This window comes from Ostrea edulis, chromosome 7 (assembly GCF_947568905.1).
Source record: "Ostrea edulis chromosome 7, xbOstEdul1.1, whole genome shotgun sequence".
Lineage (NCBI taxonomy): Eukaryota > Metazoa > Mollusca > Bivalvia > Ostreida > Ostreidae > Ostrea > Ostrea edulis.
Window position 1 is genome coordinate 35,137,126 of NC_079170.1, and position 25,860 is coordinate 35,162,985.

At 35.6% G+C, this 25,860-nt stretch overlaps 1 protein-coding gene and 1 long non-coding RNA gene across 11 annotated transcripts in view; one reads left to right on the plus strand and one right to left on the minus strand.

Annotated features, from left to right (window-relative positions):
• The window catches only part of LOC125655728 (uncharacterized), a 48,404-nt gene that overhangs the window by 12,729 nt on the left and 9,815 nt on the right, over nt 1-25,860 (plus strand). For 7 of the 9 annotated variants that reach the window (XR_008796890.1, XR_008796889.1, XR_008796888.1 and 4 more), the window contains exons 1-2: nt 21,138-21,352; nt 25,326-25,413. The exons of 1 other annotated variant lie outside the window; for it this stretch is intronic. Coding sequence is in view for 2 of the 8 variants with exons in the window: in XM_056144138.1 (XP_056000113.1) it covers nt 21,310-21,352; nt 25,326-25,413 (131 nt within the window). In the remaining 6 variants the exon portion in view is untranslated. Of the gene's footprint in view, nt 1-215; nt 3,710-21,137; nt 21,353-25,325; nt 25,414-25,860 lie in introns of those variants that run through there. One more of the 9 variants, XM_056144140.1, reaches the window with a different exon arrangement.
• LOC130048061 (uncharacterized) lies at nt 19,945-21,785 on the minus strand. 2 transcript variants are annotated; one of them, XR_008796896.1, is made up of 3 exons: nt 21,656-21,785; nt 20,827-20,925; nt 19,945-20,559 (listed from the first exon to the last, which is right to left on the minus strand). It is a non-coding gene; the product is annotated as an uncharacterized LOC130048061 (long non-coding RNA). The 2 variants fall into 2 exon arrangements; XR_008796895.1 differs by lacking the exon at nt 21,656-21,785 and adding an exon at nt 21,055-21,116.

A 25,860-nucleotide genomic window follows, 5' to 3' on the forward strand; every position in this document is an offset into this window, starting at 1 on the left:
CTGAGTACTTAGATTTGTAGTACATCTGATCTTACATTATTACTGGGTACTTAGATATGTAGAACATCTTATCTTCGTTATTACTGGGTACTTAGATATGTAGAACATCTGATATTACATTATTACTGAGTACTTACTTAGATTTGTAGTACATCTGATCTTACATTATTACTGAGTACTTAGATTTGTAGTACATCTGATCTTTTGTTTTACAGATTTAAGGTCACAGTCTTCGGTTTCGTATCAATGACATTTCAATACAGTCCTACAAAGTTATTCCAGAGAAATCCAACCAAACGAAATCCTTGAGACTTGTGTATACATGTACTTTTTTGGTTGTTTTGTTTTTACAACCTTTTGAGACGTTTTCACTTATATTAAGACGTTATGAGTTGGGTGTGAAGAATCATCCATCGTTATATAAACTATCTAAATGTAGTTTACCTGTTATGTAACATGCATTCTCATGAATCGTTGATTGGTCCTGTCTATACACCGTTCTGTTTACATTATAGCCATAACAAACATGGCATCCGGTCTTTAAGATTTGCTTGAATTTATCCGGATATTTATCAGTATTATGATTTTAATAGATATCCAACTCTTTAGATAAATAACCATTTGAAAATATATTTACTACCTAAACAATTCTCGTTTCCTCTTCAACTGCCTCGAAGTGTGCATTTTATCAAGGTAAATTACGACAGGATTGCGATTTTATTAGCATCTTTCAATTGCTATTTTAATCCCTCTTCCATCGTCACCCGGGATGAAACTAAGAAAAATTGTCAGTTATTAGGTAAATGTTTAATCCATATAAAAATTGTTCCGGGCACCGAGGGAACAGGTGTTCAATTTCACTATTTTAGTTATACGAATACCATGAAAACACCACAAATTGCATCACAGTCCTTACTTTTTTATTATGTAATATGCATGCGCATAGATGAGTTGATCTCCATATGCTTTTGAGAGTTACTATGATTTATTCTTTTAGAAATTAGACAGGAAAATATCTGCAATGCAAAATAATTTTCCCCCATAAAAGCCGGGCAGAATTTGGCTAAAACTGTGCCTACTTCTTTAGATGTATGCTTAACGTTCGGGGCCGTAGCAGTTAGGGTTCTTTTATTAGGTCACCTGAATTCATTCAGGTGACCTATTGCTATCTGTTTTTGTCCGTCGTCGTGCGTCGTGCGTTAACATTTGAACATTTTCAGCTTCTTCTCTGAAACCCCTGAACCAATTTCAACCAATTTTGGCATATAGCATCTGTGGGTGGAGGGGAACAAAAATTGTGAAATTCGTTGTCCCTGCCCCCTGGGGCTTGAGGGGTGGGGCAAAAACCATCAAAATGAGTGTAATTTTAAAAAATCTTCTTCTTTACTCCTGGACATCAAGAAGCCAAACTGTGGGCATAATTATAATGAGCATTGAGCCCTCTACCGAAATTGTGAAATTCATGGCCCCTGGGGCAGGGGTTCTTGTGTTAGGGTAGGGCTCTATTGGTCATATAGTGAAAATGTAGAAATTCTTTGAAAACCTTCTCTGTCTCTGGGTATTAAGTAGACAAACTAATAGCATGGTAATGATGAGCAAGGAAGCCTCTTTATACCTCCCCCCCCCGCAACAAGTTGTGGGGGGTATACTGGAATCGGGTTGTCCGTCTGTCCGTCCGTCCGTCCGTCTGTAGACGCAATGGTTTCTGGGCTCTAAAGCATTATCCTTTCCACCTACCGTCACCATATCATATATATGGACTACCCATGGGATGAAGATGTTCCCTGTCGATTTTGGGGTCAAAAGGTCAAAGGTCAAGCACACTGGACATCGAAGTAGCAATATCGTTTCCGGGCTCTAAAGTGTTATCCTTTCCACCTACAGTCACCATATCATACATATACACTACCCATAGGATGAAAATGTTCCCTATCGATTTTGGGGTCAAAAGGTCAAAGGTCAAGCACACTGGACATTGAAGTAGCAATATTGTTTCTGGGCTCTAAAGCGTTATCCTTTCCACCTACAGTCACCATATCAAACATATGTACTATCAATGAGATGAAGATGTTCCTTATTGATTTTGGGGTCAAAAGGTCAAAGGTCACGCGCACTGGACATCGAAGTAGCAATATGGTTTCTGGGCTCTAAAGCATTATCCTTTCCACCTACAGTCACCATATCATATATATGGACTACCCATGGGATAAAGATGTTCCCTATTGATTTTGGGGTCAAAAGGTCAAAGGTCACGCGCACTGGACATCGAAGTAGCAATATGGTTTCCGGGCTCTAAAGTGTTATCCTTTCCACCTACAGTCACCATATCATACATATGGACTACCCATGGGATAAAGATGTTCCCTATAGATTTTGGGGTGTAAAGGTCAAAGGTCATGCGCACTGGACATCGAAGTAGCAACACTCAGAAAAGAGGTAGTTTATACCTATTACCAACACCCTTTGGGAGATTGGGGTAAGCGGGGGGTATTCTTAGTGAGCATTGCTCACAGTACCTCTTGTTAAAAATTGTGAAATTCATGGCCCCTGGATCAGGGGTTCTGGTGCTAGGGTGGGGCTCTATAAGTCATATAGTGAAAATGCATTATTTCTTTGAAAATCTTCTTCTCTGTCCTTGGGTATTAAGTAGACAAACCAATAGCATGGTTATGATGAGCAAGGATGCCTCTTTCAAAATTGTGAAATTCATGGCCCCTGGGTCAGGGGTTCTGGTATTAGGGTGGGGCCCTATTGATCATATAGTGAAAATGCATTTTATTTCTTTGAAAATTTTCTCTGCTGCTGGGTATTAAGTAGACAAACTAATAGTATGATAATGATGATCAAGGATGCTTCTTTCAAAACTGAAATTTATGGCCCCTGGGTCAGGGGTTCTGGTGCAAAGGCCCGGGCTGACCACATAGCTATTCAATGTTTCTTCCATCCAAAAGTAAAATTCTTATATTTAAACACAAACCTAATTCAAACATTGGAAGGTTGTTACATGATACTCAGGTGACCTATAAGGCCCTTGGGCCTCTTGTTAAGCCAATGTATTCTCCGACACGGGATTTTCGTTGTTAAGGTATTGTCAAGGAGACTCGCTCACTTCTACATGCTGAATATTTGATGGATGTACAATTACCATGTTTACGTTTTAGTTTTATATATGGAACGAACGCCACTCGAACTCACGACATCCCGGTTACAAAGCGAACATTGAAGCCACTTTGCTATAGTCACTGCTATTCAAACAATTAGTGTATGATGACAATTCTGTACTGAATGATGCCGTAAATTGGTCTATGGTGACAATTAAGTTCTGTACTGAATGATGCACCAAATTACTCTATGATGACAATGAATGTTGTAATGAATGCTACACTTAAATTGTATGAATTACCAAATCAGTATGACGTGTTTTATACCGATTTTTAGGCCGTGATTTTGACTACAGATAACTCCGTTTATCTGATCAATATATGGGATTCATGGCGAGTGTAGCCGGTCAACAGGGGATATTTATTTCTCCCGGGCACCTCATCCCACACCTAGTGTATCCAGGGGTCCCTGTTTGCCCAACTCTCTAGTTTGTATTACTTATAGGAGCAATGTTCCTTATCTTCACCTTTCATTTTGGAAATTTTCTTTTATATTTCTGACTGATGATATAATTGAAAACTAAAGCTGTACTACAATACAAATGAAACAAATATTGTTGTACATTGAGACAAACCATCACTTATCTGGCCCACACTGCTCATCATTGGATTTGATTGAACGGTCGGATCAAGAATAAGTTCGAAGTCCAGCAGAAAGACCGCAGTGTGGGTCCTGGAATGTAGGAAAATCATTGGACAAAACCTCTAGGTACTGCATTCCCATACGAATGCAATGATAACGTATACAATGTAGGAAATTTGACTAGTCCACAGGGAAATAACGTGAATGTGGTGGTGTATTTTCCAAATACACAAAGACGTAGACAGCCATGGACATCGTTCATATAAAAGACCAAGTATATACGATGTCTAGCTTGCTTCAATTTTACCTTACGTCAACAGACAATTAGGTTCACATCTTATTCGCACAATGTTTTACTCTACGCCATTGAGAGTTTTGAATACGTTATTTGACGAAGCCAACGCTAGTACAGTATCATTACTTGTGATGTTGATATAGTTACAATGATGACCTGAAATTGCTTATTCTTAAAGGTCTTAAAATCATAAAAAAATCGGTCTTTCAATTGGCGACAGAACTCCATCTCTGTCGTAACTTCCGTCAAAGATTATGCAAGACGATTGGCTAAATATGAAAAAGGAGAACTTCATGCATTGCCAGGATAGATTAAAAGTATAAGAGGACTGTCAAAATCTCGTATTAGACACACCAAAACAAAAGTACGTACCATCTACCCTTATGAGTTTAGTAATCCAGAAATTATCAAAGAATTAGTAGATAGGTTACATGAGGAACATGATTTGGTTCCAGCTGACAAAGCTTGTAACAACATTGTCTTTGTAGGGATCCTTATCATAACTGTATTTAAATCGAACTTGGCATTAATTCCATATTTGTTAATCGTACTTATATTCTAACTGCCCTTTCAAAAAAAATGAAATTCTTCACAATTTTCCTTCACTTTTAAACATATTTAATATCCCAGTCATAAACATGAGTCACCGTATCTATCCTGAATTCCTAATCATCACAAAAACCCTTATAAAGAAAGAGACATTGTTGGGTCGAGTAAATGTTCTACCAAACCCCTATCTTTCTTCCTCAAGAAAATATAAGGTGAAGATAACGAACTCTGATCAATCTCATAACTCCTACAAGCAATACAAAATAGATAGTTGGGCAAACACGGACCCCTGGACACACCAGAGGTGGGATCAGGTGCCTACGAGGAGTAAGCATCCCCTGTTGACCGGTCACACCCGCCTTGAGCCCCATATACTGATCAGGTAAACGGAGTTATCCGCAGTCAAAATCAGTGTGCCAAGAACGGTTTAACAATCGGTATGAAACACGTCAGACAGCATTTGACCCAATGCGAGGTTGTACTGACGAACTAGATCGTTATAACGACCTTAGAATTTGCGAAATGCTGACTTCAATCGAGACTGTTGAAATCCCTGTACCATCAACTTGTTTGTCAGTAGCTTACCTCGATTTAAAAACTGACTATACGCAGAACAAGCTCTTGCATATCGAATCAGTTGAGATATATAAACACCATATCCAGGTGATAATGGAATATTGCTACATAAATATGGAAAGTTTACGATGGAGAAGCTGAAATCATCCCGTTTGTCGTTGAGTTGTCAGTTTGATGTTAATGTCTACTTTCAATAAAATATCTAAGTATGAAGCAGAAGTGGACGACTCTATGGTGTCCTTTATTTCGAGCTCACAGGGATATATCAAATCGACGTATGAATTAAAGCTATCATTGTTAATAGACAAAACGTCATCAATATATCTAAAAGTCGAATTGAAGTCCACAGCGAGAGATTTTTTCTTCTCACGTAGAAGTTTTTGAATAAATTCTGCTTCATATGAATATAAAAACAGGTCACCTAACAAAGGAGCACAATTCGTGCCCATGGGAATTCCAACAGACTGTTGGAAGACCTGATCACCAAAGATCACGAAGATATTGTCAATGAGGAACTCTAGCATATTTTTTGTTTCAACTTCAGAGTACTTGTGCGTGGAATCAGAGTGGTGTTTAACAAAGTAAGTTTTTGAATGACTGATCACTAGATATTAAAAGCTGTGAAAGAGAAACTTCAAACGTATTAAACCACAACATATGGCAGAAGTGCGGTAGATCAAATATGAATTTTAAAAAAATCGCAAAACTGTTTTCAAATCAACAACATGTAAAACTTATACGGTACCAATTTTGATGCACCAGATGCGCATTTCGACAAATAATGTCTCTGCAGTGATGCTCAACCGAAATGTTTGAAATCCGAAATAACTATGAAGTTTTAGGGCTAAATATAGCCAAAAACAGCGTGCCAAAAAAGTGGAGCCAAATTCGTCCAAGGATAAGAGCTATGGATGAGGGAGATAATCCTTAATTTTGAAATGAATTTCTAAATTTTATAACAGCAATTAAATATACATCCCTATTTTCAAGCTAGTAACGAAGTACTTAGCTACTGGGCTGTAGAGACCCTCGGGGACTAACAGTCCACCAGCAAAGGCCTCGACCCAGGGGTAATAATGTAAAACTTATACGGTACCAATTTTGATGCACCAGATGCACATTTCGACAAATAATGTCTCTTCAGTGATGCTCAACCGAAATGTTTGAAATCCGAAATAACTATGAAGTTTTAGAGCTAAATATAGCCAAAAACAGCGTGCCAAAAAAGTGGCGTCAAATTCGTCCAAGGATAAGAGCTATGGATGAGGGAGATAATCCTTAATTTTGAAATGAATTTCTAAATTTTATAACAGCAGTTAAATATACATCCGTATCAAAAACTATGCCTTTTCAACACTGTACACGACCATTCATCATCATGAATTAAAGACTAGATGTTTTGACATCATAGACAATTGCTTCTTTAACAAAAACGGAAAAAGAAATATTCATATCGAGTGATAAGTCATCCAAAAAGTACATTGTTAAACGTCACTCTGATTCCATACACAAATACTCTGAGGTCAACATTTAAATAAAATATGCTGCATGGAGTTCGTTTTGACAATATCTTCGTGGTCTTTAGTGATCAGATCTTCCAAAATTCTGTTGGAATTCCCATGGTCATGAATTATGGTCCTTTGTTAGCTGACCAATTTTTATATTCGTCTGAGGCAGAGTTTATTCAACATCCTCTAGACGAGAAGAAAAATATCTTCCTGTTGCCTTCAACTTCACATTTAAATATAACGACGGTGTTTTATCTATTAACAATAATGAATTTCATTCAGATGTTGATTAGATATATCCCTGTGAACACGAAATAAAAAATACCACAGAGTCCTCCACATCAGTTTCGTACCTTATATTACATATTTCGTAGAACATAGATGCTAACGACAAACTAACAACTCAACTTTATGACAAACGGAGTGGTTTCAGCTTCTCCATCGTCTACACCCCATATGTATGTAGCAATATTCCATTATCACCTGCATATGGTGTTTATATCTCTCAACTGATTCGATAGGGAAGACCTTGTTCTGCGTATGATAAGTTTTTAAATCGAGACAGGCTACTGACAAACAAGTTGATATTACAGGGGTTTCAACAGTCTCGTTTAAAGTCAGCATTTCGCAAATTATATGGTCGTTATAATGATCTAATTTGCCAATACAATCTATCTACTAGTATCTTTGCCAATTCAATCTTTGCGTCAATTGCTATCTGACATGTTTCATACCGATTGTTAAACCGTTCTTAGTACACTGATTTTAACTATGGATTACTGCGTTTACCTTGAGCAACACATGGGGCTCACGGCGGGTATAACCGGTTGGCAGGGGATGCTTACTCTCCCTAGGCACCTGATACTACCGCTGGTATATCCAGAGGTCCGTGTTTTCCCAACTCTCTATTTTGTATTCCTTAATGGAGTTAGGAGATTGATTACTGTTCATTATCTTCGCCTTTTATACATCCAATCGCCTCCTCACAACATACTTCGTTCTTCATGCAGTCCAAAGTTTGACCAATACCTTTCAGATCTATAAAACATATTATTTCAAGTTAAAGTCTACACCCTGTATTTCCTACAGCTATACTTCTACTATTGCATCCAAACTTTTAAACTATAAACAAACTTTGCAGTGCTTAGATATAGACCATCTTATACGTAATCCACCAACATGTTCTTGTTCTTCATCTTCTTTCAACTACAGTCCAGCTGGACATGTCATTACTGGTGATGTTGATATAGTTGAAAATGAGGACCTCAAATCACTTATTCTTAAAGGTCCTAAATACAGAGAACCTCGGTCTTTTAATTGGCGACAGAACTTCATCTCTATTATGAGTTCTGTCGAAGATTATGCCAGACGATGGGCTAAATATGAAAAAGAAGAACTTGATACATTGTCAGAATGGGTTAAAAGCATAAGAGGGATATTAAAATCCCGCATTAGACACATGAAAACAAAAGTACGTACCATCTATAATTCTGTGTTTAGTAAACCAGAAGTGATAAAAGAATTAGATAGGTTACATGAGGAATATGTTTTGGTTCCAGCTGACAAAGCTAGTAACAACATTGTCTTTGTTTGTAAGGCTCATTATTACAACTGTATTTTAAACGAACTTGGCATTAATTCCACTTTTGGTAATCATACTTATACTCCAAAAGCCCTTTCAAAAGACGAAATTCTTCAAAACCATGCTTCAGTTTTAGACACATTTAATATTCCAGTCAATGGGTCGAATGAATATGAGTTACCGTACCTATACTGGATTCCTAAACTACATAAAAACCCTTACAAACAAAGATACATTGCTGGATCCAGTAAGTGCTCTACCAAGCCCCTATCTTTGCTCCTCACGCAAATGTTCACAGCTGTGAAGGAGAAACTTCAAACTTACTGTGCGACTACATATGCCAGAAGTGGTGTTAATCAAATGTGGATTCTAAAAAATTCTAAAGAACTTTTAGTAAACTTGAAATCACAGAATTTTTCCCAAATCAATAGCATTAAAACCTATGACTTTTCAACACTATACACGACCATTCCTCACGATAAATTAAAGACTAGACTTTTTGACATCATAGACAATTGCTTCTTCAACAAAAACGGAAAACGGAAATATTCATATCTAGTGATCAGTCATTCAAAAACTTACTTTGTTAAACACCACTCTGATTCCACGCACAAGTACTCTGAAGTTGAAATAAAAAATATGCTAGAGTTCCTCTTTGACAATATCTTCGTGGTCTTTGGTGATCAGGTCTTCTAACAGTCTGTTGGAATTCCCATGGGCACGAATTGTGCTCCTTTATTAGCTGACCTGTTTTTATATTCATATGAAGCAGAATTTATTCAAAAACTTCTACGTGAGAAGAAAAAATCTCTCGCTGTGGCCTTCAATTCGACTTTTAGATATATCGATGACGTTTTGTCTATTAACAATGATAGCTTTCATTCATATGTCGATTTGATATATCCCTGTGAGCTCGAAATAAAGGACACCACATAGTCGTCCACTTCTGCTTCATACTTAGATATTTTATTGAAAGTAGACATTAACGGCAAACTAACAACTCAACTGTATGACAAACGGAATGATTTCAGCTTCTCCATCGTAAACTTCCCACATTTATGTAGCAATATTCCATTATCACCTGCATATGGTGTTTATATATCTCAACTGATTCGATATGCAAGAGCTTGTTCTGGGTATAGTCAGTTTTTAAATCGAGGTAAGCTACTGACAAACAAGTTGATGGTACAGGGATTTCAACAGTCTCGATTGAAGTCAGCATTTCGCAAATTCTATGGTCGTTATAACGATCTAGTTCGTCAATACAACCTCGCATTGGGTCAAATGCTGTCTGATGTGTTTCATACCGATTGTTAAGCCGTTCTTGGCACACTGATTTTGACTGCGGATAACTCCGTTTACCTGATCAGGATATAGGGCTCACGGCGGGTGTGACCGGTCAACAGGGGATGCTTACTCCTCGTAGGCACCTGATCCCACCTCTGGTGTGTCCAGGGGTCCGTGTTTGCCCAACTATCTATTTTGTATTGCTTGTAGGAGTTATGAGATTGATCACTGTTCGTTATCTTCACCTTGCATTATATCACCTAAGAAAAAGTTTTTGAAATCTGCATACTGGACACAACAGGCCCATGGACAACACTGCTCAATTGAGTTACCTTGGTCCCACGTTGTCCAGAAAAAGGCTTTTAAGAAAGAGTTTTTATCTTCTTTATTGCCAATTTTCTACCCTGACCCATGGGTGATGACCTGACGGATCTCTATATATCTTCTCATGTAGCACTTTGAATCCCTATTTTATCCAACCCTAGTCCTAGATGATATGATTTGATCAATTATGAATCTGCAATGTGTTATATCGCGGACATTTGAGAAGAAAATGTAATTCAATCTCTGTTGAACTTGAGATGCAATGTTGACAGACTCTTTCACATCTAGGAAGAATTTCATTTTACCAGTTATTAGTTTTTCTTTCATGTCTGCCCGTTTCAACCCGTAGGTAATGATAACTAATTCTGAATTTAGAGAGAATTACCCGATTATCTCTAGTTTTTAAACCCATGTATGTGTTTTTTTAAATTGAATAATCTTATGTACTGATAGTATGTACTTCATTTCCCAAATCCGTGTATATAACTGGTACGGATATTTTCCCAAAAGTTTGAGAAATTATTTAGCAATTGCTTTTTTTCCCGGAACAATCTGAATTTATTTTCACTTTATGTTGGAACAAATTGACATGAAGAGTGTTTCACTGTAGAAGCATATACTAGAATGCCAGTCACTGCTAATGATATTAAATTTGCAATCATTGAAAGCTGCCTGTAATATGTTAGAAGTTGAGGGATCTAGTCTATACCAGTACATAATTGTTTGCTTTTGTATATCAATATATAATGGACACCTACCCAGTTCAGAATAGATCCCTATATTTCTACAAGTTTTAGACACCCCCATAATATACTTACAGAATTTCATATTTAGTTTTTTCCACACCACATTCTTTAAATGAAAAAATGTGATAAATAAAACACTTATCTTTGATCCACTGTAAATTGTAGGAAGATATTATATCCCTGCATGGTCTAACTCCACATCTCCTTCGTACTTAGATATTTTATTGAAAATAAATATCAACGGCCAACTCACAACTCAACTTTATGACAAACGGGATGATTGCAGCTTCTTCATCGTCAATTTCCCATATCTATGTAGCAATATTCCATTATCACCTGCATATGGTGTTTATGTCTCTCAACTGATTCGATATGCAAGAGCTTGGTCTTCATATGATCAGTTTTTAAATCAGGACAGGCTTCTGACAAACAAGTGTTAATTTACTCAGAATGCGCTCTTGTTCTTGACAGCACGTCAGCAATAATGTTCTAGGTATCTGGAACAAAGTTAACTGAAAAACAAAACTCCTGTAATAAAAGACTCTATCTTAACCTCTCATTGAACATCTGTGACCTTTGTAACCAGTTTAATGGAGGGTGATCAGGTTCAATAACAAACGAGTTCCGTGAGGATCTGAGTTAGAATAGGTCCTAGTACCTCTTGCTGGTCGTAAGAGGCGACTAAATGGGGTGCCCTTCGGATGAGATCGCAAAACTCGAGTTCCCGTGCCATAGTAGGTGTGGCACAATAAAGATCCCTCCCTGCTCAAAGGCCGTAAGCGCCGACAATAGGTCTGACTTTTGCAGCCTTTTACTGGTAATGGTAACGTTTCCTTAAGAGTGAAAAATTCTCGAGAGGGACCAATAATATACAACCAACAAACTCCATTAAGGTAGTACTCTACATCGTCATAATGGCTGACTTCCTTTAAAAACATGGATGAAAAATCGATATCAGCAATATTTGACTTTTCCTTTTCCATTTAAATACCTAGCCGAGTAGCTCAGTCAGTTAGAATACCGACTGTTGAAGTGTGGGTCGCAGGTTCGAGTCCAGTAGGGGTTTTAAAAAATTTTCAGATTACTTTCTACTAAAAATGTATTTTTTGACAAAATAAAGTAAGTTTGAAAATTTTCAACTTCAAAATATTGTTGTACATATCTTCCACTTTTGATCCAGTGGCGTAGCTTCCATTGAGGCAACCGAGGCAGCTGCCTCGATAGAAAAAATCCAAAAAAAAAAAATGATAAATAAAAATAAAAAGAGAGAGAAGGAGAGAGAAAGGAAAACAAAGTTGACGAAATATGAGAGAAGTACATGAAAACTTAGGGTACATGCATATATAGGTATACTGTTAACTCGTACTTCTCACCTGTACTGTTTGCACACGGAGAACCGGCATCGGTTCCTGTTTATAGGTTCTAACGTTTACATCCCGGTGTGTTTTGATGGATTATATATACATGATGTCAAAAAGATCAAAACAGCGAAAAATAACATCGCTATTCGGTCCTGGACCCAGTAAATCACAGAAAAGAGATGATGATTGCAATTCCCAAGATGATGACTTACCGGAATCCACAGCATCAGGTAATTACCACCGTCTGATGATTTGTCGGTGCCCACAAATATCAGTATACAATTCAATGGTACACAGAAGGTTATTGAAATTAATAAAATTTAACAAAGTCTTGTACTTGAACGTTTTTTTTCACAACTGACTCGGCCCTTCCCGTTTAAGGAAACCCTATATGAGTAAAAATAAACGTTATATATATATATATATATATATACTAGACTTTTAATTCAATCAAATTCACATTGGGTACCGTAAGCTCAAAGCTTTGTCGAGGATCCGGGATTTTCGATTGAATACTATGGGCTTATACTGGGTGAAATGCCCAATTTTCGAATACTTTTATGTATATTATTAGAAAGTTTTAGAGTACTGTAAGGGGGACAAGCATTCACTTTTCGCCTTTCTGCGAGCGTGTAACTACGAATAAATTATTTCTGAATTTCAGTTGAAATAAATTCTTTTTGTTAAACAAGTTTGTTTTAACAAGAAAATAATTTTACGGAGATCTCTCTGCCAAGTTATATGCAGTATTAATTGTTGCATCTTTAATGCAAATTACTCTTAATAAACCATATTAAACTACCAGCAAAACTGAATTCTAATTAATATCTAATTTCTACGGCAAAAATGAGTATTAAGAATTTCACTACCGAACTTTTTTATCTGTCTACCACTAGCACTTTTTATTGACAATTTGGGTTAAGCACAGTTAAATGTATTCGTTTTTTGCGTTTACTGAGTGAATAGGGCGCACGGAATCCAAAAACTTTGGACCCCCATTCACTAAAAATAAAACAAAACAGATCTTAATACCTGTCCTATTATTTAAATATGCAAATCTGTGAAACTTGGACAATAAATGACTAAGATATATTTTTCCACCCAGTTGAATATGGATTGATTTGTGTATTGAAGTGAATTTTAAAATTATATAAATCAATTAAAACTAAGAACATATCTATCGGGCTCCCACAAGTATAACTTTTCTGTAGTGCTTATTTTCTTTATCAATCGCAAGCGTGCAATATTCTCATGTCCGTTATTCCGTCTGTCTGCATTTTGTAAACACTCTTCACATATAAACTCTCAGTGAAACTTCACAGAATTCTATTTAGATTCTGGTATTGCGTACAACCTATTTCAAATTTTGATTTCAACTGCTATGTGAGCTTTTGTCATCATTTGACGTCCGCCCGTCTGTAAACTTTTACTGAATATTTGCACTGAGCCTACAAGGCAAAATGCAACAAGACAAGAAACATCTTATGATATATGTAAAATTTTCTAAAGGTTTCTCTTTCCGTCTCAATTCGAACTTACATTGCCCTTTAGGTCTTAAGGATAAATCTTTTTCCTGGCTGACGAAACTCAAATTGTAGGAAGCTTATCTAGTATCTTGTTAGTTTTATATTCTGATAAAACAAAGACAAACAACAACAAAAAACGAAGCCATTGTTGCTACCACGAAATATTTTCGGGCGAGCATATAGTTGCCGCTTTGTCCGTCCATCTGTCCGAAACAAATTGTTATCCAGATGTTATCTATTGTTCCTAATATAGGAACATTGTATTTTTTTTATATACACCATTGCTAATTACAAAATACAGCTCAATTCGATTTTCAGGTATGAGGTTTTTACCGTTCAGGAGTTATGCCAAAAAATTGTCAAAAATTGGGTTTCCGGATGATAACTTTTGTTATGAAGGAACATAAAAATACAGATGATCGCTTTTATTAGTTGATACTTCAAAGTTTTTATAGAAATTATTGCTCATCACGAAATACAGGTCATAGAATTTATAGGTCTGAAATGTTTACCGTTATCATGAAAATGTTAAAATTTGTCGAATTACTAGTTAAAATTGAAACACTTTCCGTTATTATACATCCATTATGGCATATACATGTAACAAGTGGAATTCGGGAGCATCTGTCGTTTGTACCGACTTTTTTGCTGCGTTTAAATTTAGCTTTCATTTCTGTGAGCGTTACATCCTCTTATAATACCTAGTTTCTATTTTTTTTTTATTTTTTTTTTTTTTTTTTATACATTTTATTGTAATTTTGTTATCTTAAAAAAAGTAAAGCATCTATTTCATCAACTCATTTATTTTCTATTCATAGAATCGATTTCTGGTCCATCCGTTCAAAGTACAGATGATCCTTGCCGCTTTTCTGGAAAGATATTAAATGACAATGATAGGACAAAATTGCTTTGTGATATAAAGACTTCTGATCCCAATTTCGTTTTCCCATCAACAAATGGCAGAAGGTATGCTGCTAAATGGGAGATGAAGTTTCCATGGTTGCGCTATTCGACACAGAAGGATGCTGCGTTCTGTATATTTTGCTTAGCTTTTGGTGCTCCTAAAAGTGGAGATGCATTCACAGAGATCGGTTTTAATGATTGGAAAAACGCGACGGGCTCTAAAAGAGGAATGCTTATGTCACATGATGATTCCAAAGGTCACCAGGATGCTGCAACTAAAGCAGTAAGCTACAAGCCAATTGTTTCTCAGGAAAAGAAAGACATTTATGTTTCTCTTTCCAAGAGTTATGAGGAAAAGATCGCTAGAAACAGGGAAATACTATTGCGAATTATTGATATCGTCATAGTATTGGGACAACAGAATATCCCCTTTCGCGGGCACAGTTGGAACAAAGAACTGAAGATCGAAGATGACAACTTTACACGCTTTCTTCGATGGAAAGCAGACGACGTGCCAATTCTTAAGGATCATTTAGAAAATGCGGCATACAATGCACAGTATACCAGTCCAGACATCCAAAATGAGTTTATTGAAATAGCAGGACTTATAGTTAAAGAATCTATCATTAACAGAGTAAAGGAGGTAAAATGGTTTTCCGTGATGGCTGATGAATCAACTGATGTTGGCACGAAGGAACAAATGTCTCTTTGCCTTAGACATGTAGACAATGAGGGCATTGTGTTTGAGGATTTCATTGGTTTCTTTGAACTGGAAAAGGTTGACTCTGAGTCAATTTCAAATGCCATAGTCAATGCCATACAAGATAGCGGTTTAAGTTTGGATCATTTGCGGGGACAGGGATACGATGGAGCTTCAGTGATGTCGGGCCAAGTTTCTGGGGTTAAAACAAGAATTCAACAAATGCAGCCAAGAGCCATCTTTCATCACTGTAGAACACATGTGTTGAATTTAGTAGTAGCCTCAACTTGTAAAGCTCTTCCTGAAGTAAGAAATTTGTTCGATTCTGTCAGCCAGTAACGTGGTTTCTCGGCGGTAGTGCCAAACACAAGGCAATAGTATCTAGACATTTATCTGGCGATGACACTGATAAGCTGGTTGTGGCAGATGATCATGGTGAAGCTGTTTTAAGTAGCACTCTAGTCGAGACAGCCAGCAATAAACAATCGGTTCCTAAATTATGTGAAACCCGCTGGACGGCAAGGGTTGACACTTTGTCGGCTTTAATTTCCAAGTACAAGTCCATAAGGAAGTCACTTAATGATGTTTCAGCTGAAAGTTCTGATAGTGATGCCAGGTTGAAAGCTGGTTCCCATTCACGAATGCTGCAAAGTAGCCAGTTCATAGCTGCCCTTGTGGTTTCACAACATGTTCTGAGCTTTACAAGACCGCTTTCACAGGCACTCCAGAAAACTGATTGTGACATAGTTAAGGCCTGTGTTGACGCAAATAATTGCAAGAGAGTGATTAGGGAACAAAGACAAGATCAGGTGTTTGAGTCTCTTTGGAAAACAATTGCCACTCTGGCTGAATGTGTAGAGGTTGAAATTGAAAAGCCAAGAACAGCCAGAAGAATGGCTCATCGATCTACAGCTGGAGACATCAACGATACTGCTTTACAGTATTACAAGGTCAATGTTTTCTTTCCTTTCATTGACCATTGCCTCAATCAGTTGGAAGATAGATTTCCAGAAGACAAAACAGGCATGTTTCTTGCTTGCAACCTGATGCCTAAGAAAGTCGCTACCATGACGGGTGTAGAAATGGCTAAGGTATTCGAGTGGTACGACACAGACCTCCCTGAAAGTTGTTCTTTTTACACTGAAATTCAGAGATAGAAAGTCTTTTGTCAGGATCTTATAATCAAACCAGCATCACTATCAGAATCCTTTGTTTTGGCAGATCCGGATTACTATCCGAATATCCGCCAAATTCTTCATATATTGCTGACTATGCCAATAGGATCTGTTCCGTGCGAACGCTCGTTTTCGGCTCTGCGCCGTTTGAAACAGTGGAACAGAAGTACAATGACAGAGGAGAGACTTAATGGGTTAGCCCTCATGCACATCCACAAGGACAAGGAAATTGATCGGGTTAAAGTTTTGGACAAGTTTGATGCTAGTGGAAATAGGCGAATTGGCGCTTTACATCTTTAAGAATTTATTTCAGTACTCCAGGGCTCATACCAAATGAGAGTCAATTCGTTTTAACATTTGTAATTTGTAAATAATAACAAAGATATTGTTTGTACCCTTGTTTGTTTATATTTATCCAATAGATATAAAAGGTGTGCAGTCAAACATGGCATGGAACAGAGCAACCATCACCTAATTTGTCTTTGCTTTTGTTGAGATGATTAAAATAATATTTTGCGCATCGTAGGACTATTTCCACGTTAAGACGGTAGTAGTGTTTGATGTTCATATGAAGACAAATGTTGAAACGTCCAAATGATTAATTTTAATATTGTTCTATTCATTTATATCTTATTTGATTTAAATCCGTTTAACCAGTGTTGTGAACTGTGAATATTCCAGCATGCTTCACAATGAACAGAAATGGTACTATAGGGTGTCAAATTCGTATTTAAACAAGATTCAAGTACTGTGACACTCATATTAAACCAACTGAATTTGATAACAAAAAACACCTTTTACGTTGTTAAAATGTCGATAGCTTCTTGGGGGGGGGGGGGGGGGGCGCAGCCCCCCAGACCCCCTGCCTCGGTAATATTCGAACCCAAGCTACGCTTATGTGCATCATGTCACTTATAGGTCTATGCACACAAGCTGCTTACTGTAGCCAGACTAGGCAAATGCTACCTTCCATGCAGAAAACGGATAATTTTTGGAGACACATGTGAAACACAATTTAAATGACTAATTAGGTGTTATTAAGATAAATATAATACATTACCTGTATATCCATGGCATGACAGTGTTTGCTGGTATTTTCTCTGCTAAAATTCTTCTTTTTTTCGCGTTCAGCTTTTTTTTTCGGCAACTGTCGGCTGTAACAACGTTACTTTTTGGATCGATTGTGACGTTATTCTAAGCATGTCACGAAGGTCCCTTTTCGCTTGACGCAACTATATATATATATATATATATATATATATATATATATATATATATATATCATTTCTTAAGTATACTTTAGGTAAAATGTGTAATTTAAAAGTTAAAATTTGTGATTGTACAAAATGAAGATGCTTTGAATTTCAAAATTTGTCGACATTAAAGTATTATATTTCTGATTTTTAACATCAAAAATGAAAAATATTTCTTTCGAAAAAAACCTTCAATATTTATCAATATTCTGTGTACGATTTTTGAAAAACACCACATTATTTCATTTTGGATGTTAAACATTAAAAATATAACTCATTTAATGTTGACAGCCAAAATATTGACTTTCTAAATGCAAGAATAAAAACAATATTTTAGCCTTAAATCTGTGTTATGTAATCAAAGACTCGAGTCTTTATAAGTAAACAAATAAACCAGTGAAATATTAATTTTGTAATATCAGGCATCTTAATTAGGGTATCTGTAAAGTGCGAAACGAAATCGAAACGAAACGAAACGAAATCTAACGAAACGAAATCTACCGAAACGAAACAAAACAGATTGTATAACTGAACTCTTTTAATTATAATAATTAAAAATGGTATCTTAGGCCCCTGTGAAAGTTACCACATATAAATAAAATTCGCCTCCCCTTTGATGTAGGCTTTCGGCTTGACTGATACAAAGTTTTAAAAGTTGGAAAGGGGGGGGGGGCTGAGTAAGCATCAAGTACATATCCGAAGTGGATTAAATACCATGTGCAATTAGTTTCGGATCCATAAATTTCAGAACGGAGGGTTACAGTCTCAGAGGTCTGGGGAAACATACTAAACGAGGGGTGGGGTCGCCGGCGTTGGATCCGCCTTTGGGCATAGATACATTGCTTAAAGAAGCTGGTGTCTGAGAAAGTTGAAAGCAGGAAGAGCTCTTAACCTCTTATTTTATCTTTAACTGTTGAGGTGCGAGTACTTTCAATAATGGAAAAAATTAAATAGTATACCATATTATATGAATGTAATTCGCTAAGATATATATACATGTATTATTAAAAATTATCATTGATATGTAGTGAGTCTAAATATAACTCTATACATTTGGGGTGTTGCTAAGTCGGGGAATTGAAAACGGGACGGAAAACGGAAATTTTTTATGCAATGATACCAGGAGGAGGTCAGCACTTTGTAAAATCAAAAGGTTTATGAACAAGGGAAGCGGAAATTACAAAGAGAACGGGAAGATATACTCAGAATCCACCGTTTGATATATTACATACAAATACACAATATCATTAGAGCAAAAAATACTGAAACATATATTTATGCCCAAAGGCGGATCCAACGCCGGCGACCCCACCCCTCGTGTACTTGTGTTTCCCCAGACTTCTGACCTGTGAGATTGTAACCCTCAGTTCTGAAATTTATGGATCCAAAACTAATTGCACATGGTATTTAATCCACTTCGGATATGTACTTTGTGCTTACTCACCCCCCTTCCAACTTTTAAAGCTTTCTATCATTCAAGCCGAAAGCCTACATCAAAGGGGAGGCGAATTTTATTTATATGTGGTAACTTTCACAGGGGCCTAAGATACCATTTTTAATTATTATAATTAAAAGAGTTCGGTTATACAATCTGTTTCGTTTCGTTTCGGCAGGGTTCGTTTCGTTTCGTTTCGGTAGATTTCGTTTCGTTTCGTTTCGATTTCGTTTCGCACTTTACAGGTACCCATCTTAATTATGTATAATCACAAAAAAAATTCATATAGATGAGATATTTACCCGAAGAATGTTTAAAATGCGAAAGATATAATAAACTTTGAAAATTTCGTAAACAATAACATCACAATCTTTTTTTTTACAAAACAAATGATAAGCTATCTAAAATGAGCTTCTGTGATGATATGTAACCTTAATTTTTATGTGAAATCTTTTAAACACATTAGACAGAAGATTTTGATCATTGAAAATGAAAAACTAAAATTTTGATACATTTTTTCTAAACAATCAATACTTAGTGTACTCAAAATCAAAAGAGTCAGAAATGCACACAGTAACGGTTGCTAGACAACTCTTTCAGGCCAATTTCTAACATAATGAAACAAGAATATGTGCAATAAATGCATTAAAATGATTGTATGCACTGAATATCATCATGCTTAACAATAGTGTACTGATATTTCAGACCTATTCGAGATATCAAACTTAAACCACATCACAATATAACAACTGATTTTCCTTAGCAACACACATAAAATTTCAAGTTGTATGATTAGATTGCACTGGAATGAGAACCTAATGCAAATATACCAATATATGATGTTCTACTGAAATTTTGAATCCAATGAAGACATCAGGTTTAACTATTTCGCCATAGCAACCAATTCTCCTTAGCAACAAGCATAAAATTTCAAACTGTACAGTTCAGTTGCATTCAAGTGAGAATATAATACAAATATATCAACATGTAATTCTTTACTGACATATCGGACGCATGGAAGACAACATGTTTACACATCACAATAGCCACCAATCCTCCTAGCAACACTCATTGCACTGAAATATATCACCATATGAAACATGATTCCCTGCAGGCATGCCAGATCCAATAAAGACATTGAGTTTAAATCTCTCTCTCTCTCTCTCTCTCTCTCTCTCTCTCTCTTACATCTTTAAATATTATTCTACATTCATGCTTGAGGTAAGCTTTGAAGTCTTTGTCTTTAGGTACAATTTTGCTGCACGGAAATTTCTCCTCTACTCTTCGAACTGGGAAATCTTGTCATTATCTGGGTTAAAGGTCTCCAGGCTTCTCAGAATTCCTATGAGGGTTTCAAACCATGCAGTTCCATCTGCAGCCAGATTGCCAAGTCTTTTAAAGCTTGTGGTGCAGGACAAGTAGTTAAACTCCTGTATAACATGGTCCTTGAAAGAGGATGAAATAAGTGTCTTTGCAACAGGACTGGTAAATGTATATTTGTACAATAGTTGAATGGCAGCAGTCCTGATTACTTGTGGAAAGGTTGTAAGTTGTCTACTGTGAAGGCGCATTTCCTTTGTTCTAATTGATGTTACCTGAAAATAATTTTGCAATTTACTTTAGTATACCATGTGATCAAATTTCTAGATTATGGATCAAAGGCATTGCTTTTAATTTTTTTCCACAATGTCAAAAAAACCTATTCATTGAAACATATATTTTCCATAAATGTATGTCAGTTGCTATTAAAAAAAATTATTCTACATTGGGTAATCATGGGATGTATTTTTTTCTGAGTGCAGTGCGTTACTTAAATGAATGTTAATCATATCCATTTGGCATTGTTGATAATTATTGTGTACCTGATAAAAAGCAGGGTTTAAAGAAGTCTAGTGAATACTCCAAATCTTCTTTATCCATCTTCCAACAAATACGCTTCTCCTCTTCCTGAAGTACAACACCTATTTTGAAGAAGAAGGAAAAATATAAGATATTTCGAAATTAATTACAACTCATCATTTGAGATCAAACAAAGAGGTCTAAAGTCTTTTTTTAAATTGTCCATTATCCTTTCATTATACATTGAATACCTTCAAAAAGCTGGAGTAAATGAAAATAAAATAAAATCATATCCGGCATATCAAACTTTGACATACTCTGACTTTTCCATTCTATAAATAAATTAGCAGTGTTGATATACATCCGCATACACTTGTACATCTTACAGAAACACATCCAGTCAACAAGAGGAAGATTAAAATTTATCAAACGAACACGACAACTCCGCAAAACTGAAAGCAGATGAAAGCATAAAATTCAGTTTGATATATTTCGTGTGTGACACAATGGCTTTATTTGTGGAAGTGTGGATATGTTTAACAATTATCGGTAAGTACGAATGTATAAGATGCTAGATATGTAACTGTTCAAGTAAAAACCTTGTGTATTTTTTAAAAGCACTACATTTGTAATTAAGGAGAAGGTACGCTTAGCATATGAATTTGGCCTAGTAAAATCAAGAAAAATAAAGTAGACGACGAAACACTTTTACCTTTCGAAATTATTTAGGGCCAACACCCTTTCTTTAAATATACAAACGAAATACCGCAAAAAACGTCACATCGTAGAATAATACACTCCAAATTTACCCGGATCGCTAATTGTTAACCAAAACTTCAAAATGCTACTTACATTTGTCAATATTTTGATATATGCGCATACAAGACGATGAGTGATATGTTCGTGTGTTAAACGAAATACATGTACTTCAATTAATCAGAAAGAGGTCTTTTTATCAATCGCCTTCCCTGTGCACATAGTCAAATTATAAAATCCGACATTCCGGAAAAATGTCCGCATCACACCCATTTGATACTAAGATTACATTATGCCCGACACATCATAGATTAAGTTGTGTGTTACTTTTTGTGTAGTACAGATATGATATAAAAAAAGCATAAGCACCCTTTTATCAATTCATGTGGTCATTATCATTCGAATTTTTTTTTTTACAATTTCATATGGTGTTTTTTATCTAAAACAATAGTGACGTATGATCGACTGTAAAATTATCGCTTGTTATATGAACTACTCTCATGTGATAGTGTTTGTAATACGACAAAAATAATAATTTTCTACCAACAAATAATATGTTTACGGTGTGATCGTTGAGACGAGCGAAGACCCATAACGTCTTACAACACGACTTTAAGCAATGCATTAAACGCGGGAAATATTTAACGCGGTTGATGTAAACAGTGCATTGCTTAACTGATATTCTACAAGAGAATAGGAAATTAAAAATGATAATTCACTGATAATTAAGAAGGAAAAGGGTTTTAATTATCCGAAACCTTCATCTTCAAGCTTTTAAGATAAGTGAGAAATAGTTTACATGTTATACCACTGGTGTCTGGATTTACGCGATGCTTGTCCAAAATTCTGCGACTTTGAGTTTGCCTTTGATTTCCCAGAGCATGGCGAATAACAAAACCATATTTTAGACCCAAAAAGCCCTCTCTTTCAAAATATGTCAGTCACATTTTCGTATTACTTACTATTCATCGTAGGAAAAACTTATTAAAACGGAAGTGAGTTTTGTCAGATTTACCAGAACAGATTCTATTGTGTTTTGGAGATGAGAATGTTCAATCTGTTCCATTCTTTTTAAAATGTCTTATTCAGAAAGCTACATGTACATGTATGTATAGCTATTTGCGATTGAAAAAAATGTTTTAAATATTCACATATTGAAATGATATACATTGATATTTTTTACGGAGACCATAAAATCTTGTAAGACATTCTTCTATTCAAACTTCGTTGATGAAAATTTGAACAATGAAAAAATATAGTGATAATAATGCTTTATGTAGGGAAAGTAGCGCTATTAAAACAAACCATTATTTTGAGGTTGATCACTGTTCCTTATCTTCACCTTTCATTCTTCTCCGGGGCATTCTGAAATACAAACAATATACACATATCGATACGTACAATCAAAGATAAGCAAATAGAGATAGCTTCCGTGATTATATACAATGTATAACAAAGTGATATTTAAGACAAGTATGGAGGCCATATTCATGATATAGTGCACGAGGAAATAAAAGATGGGGGGGGGGGGTTACGAAAATGTATGCATATATTTTCACATACACACGTATTATATAAGAGCATGTATTAAAAATAACGACGGCTAATTATAAATATTTCCACATTTCTTCTAAAAGCAGTAAGAGACATTGATAATTTTATATTTAATGGTAGCTCATTCCATACATATATACCGCGGAGTACTGAAGGGCGTTTTTAAACAGGATTGTTCAATGTTTTGGTAAACGAAGACTATACTTTAATTCGAAACGCATACAATAGGAAGTATGAGTTTGGGGGAAAAAATCCCGGAAATATCCAGGCTTCATACCATAAAATAGTGTACATTAGAATACCCGTATGCATTGTAATTAAGTCACATTTAGCCACTCTAACGTTCAACAAGGGTTTTCATGACTACTATTGATTTAAATACATGTTATTTGTAAATAGTGTTTAATCATGATATTTCTATAATGTTATTGAAAAAGATTTGTGTGTGTGTGTGTGTGTGTGTCAATACCTTTTGAAAAATTCAAAAGCAGTTTAATTAATGAGGTATAAAGAAATATTTTTTCTGCATAAGAATTGAGAAAACGTCATCAGACATAGATCCAAGACGCAGCGTTAAATCTTGCACTTACAAAGCATGCCAACTTTCTACTTCATATCACAAAAAATATATATGATACATGTAGTATAATAGAAAGTACATAGCCTATGGAGTATTTGGGCATAAAATTATCAACGTCTGAAAATGGGCCTTCTTCTTAACCCTAGAATTTTACAATACAGTTATGAGCAGTGCTTACAAGTGTAGTTTATCGTTTCAAAATATGTACTCAAATTCTTTTTTAAAACTTTAGAATTATATACAGCTGTATAATAGAGTATTCTAGAATGTCTGAATGCAAAAACACAACATTTCTTATGGTCATCATATGAAATATTCAAAATCAGCTTTAACCAAAATCCATGGCAACTACCAGCAAAAATCTCTTGGGGGTCCTCCATTACCTTCATTAGCCCATAGTCTATCATTTTGTGACTGCAGTTACGTACACACGTAATTCGTAATACCCCAAATGTGGTCATAACATTTTGCACTTTGACGTAATGTCAAAAACAATCAATGGTCTTGGATGCTTATAAAAGTACCATCCAATTGATATTGCTATGCCATGGTTCGCCCATCAGGTTTCTAAGAAGAAAGAAAATCCGCACACTGCGGTGCGCATATAGCGATCATCCTCCCCACAGTTTTAGAGGTGTACTAAGTATTTAGTGGTCACATCTTATATCAACTGAGATGATTCTCATGTATCTAACAAAGTCGTTTTTCAGATAAATCTACCAAAACATTTAACTGCTACGTCGGTCCTGCAATTTATTTGGTGCGTATTGCGAAGAAAAAGTGGATCATCTTTCATAGCATGAATAACCATTTGTTTAGGCACATAGCAGTCGCAATATTCACCGTTAAATCATTTCGGATCACAGTTGTGAAATATGACATATTTCCTGGAGAATGTATTTGAGTATACAGAAACCAGAACCGGTCCCTGATCTATTTATACAACTAATCCGTTAAGCTGACTGAGTGATCGGAGAGTTCTATTTATGATTGTCAGGTTGTGTGTTCGAGACCTCCTCAAACCATGACTGCGTCACGGATCATTTTAAAAAGATCATGAAATGTATTATGAAATTGATTAGTGTGTGTTAATTTCACTTTTTACATTAAGTCACTTGAGGAAATTTTAAAAAAAATCTTGAAACGACTAATTACACACACAGCTAAACATTATGGCCTTTGTACTCGTGTATGTGAACATTCGGATAGAAATGCAATAATTGTGGTACACCCAACTCCTTACATGTTAATTTTTACAATAGGAATATTTGGAAATTATTTCGATACTTCCATGGATAATGAGGGATGTTTAGATTTACATTTTGTATTATTTTGTATAAAAACCACACTCAACAAGTTAAAGTGTTTTGTTTCAAAATATTGTAAAATATGGTAGATCAATTATCAACATTCATTATGCACAATTGACCTATATGAATCGTGTAACAATTTTTATAATATCCACGCATACCATATGTAAAGATTGTTGTTGTCGTCGTTGTTTCTACGTGTGTATTGTATGTATATTGTACATAGTGTATGTATACCATGATGATGTGTTCCAAACATATAATGGGGCTACATAATGTGGGTATTCTATTATTTATAACTTTATCATGATTTCCGTTTTAGGTACCATAACTGTACCAGTAGTCTGGACATCCAGTTGTGTAAATCCATTTGATAGAAAAATGATTCCAAACACACTGAACGGAAAAATGTAAGTTTCATAAATGTGAGGGGTTATTATAACAATATTTCTATGATAAGCTTGAGTATAGCAAGTAAAGTGGGTTTATAGGCTTGTATCAGAAGATAAGCATAATGGAGAAAGGTGATAATAGCAATGATCAAGGTTTTATATCCTCTAAAGATTACAAAATTGAGAAAAGAGAAAACACATACCCCTGAAAACACAAAGGTTGGATCAAGTACTTGGGAGCAGATGTCATCCCTGTTGACGGGTTACACTGGCTGGGAGCTTTTTTTTTTTTTTTTTTTTTTTTTTTTTTTTTTTTTTTTTTTTTTTGTCTTCAGATATAATCCGTAATCATAATCAGTATATAAAGAACCATATAATCACGTCAGACAAAATTCGAATTTCCCGCCATTTTGATGTGCAATTTTCAAATTGAACGTCATTTTGTTCATTTTCAAATCCACAAGT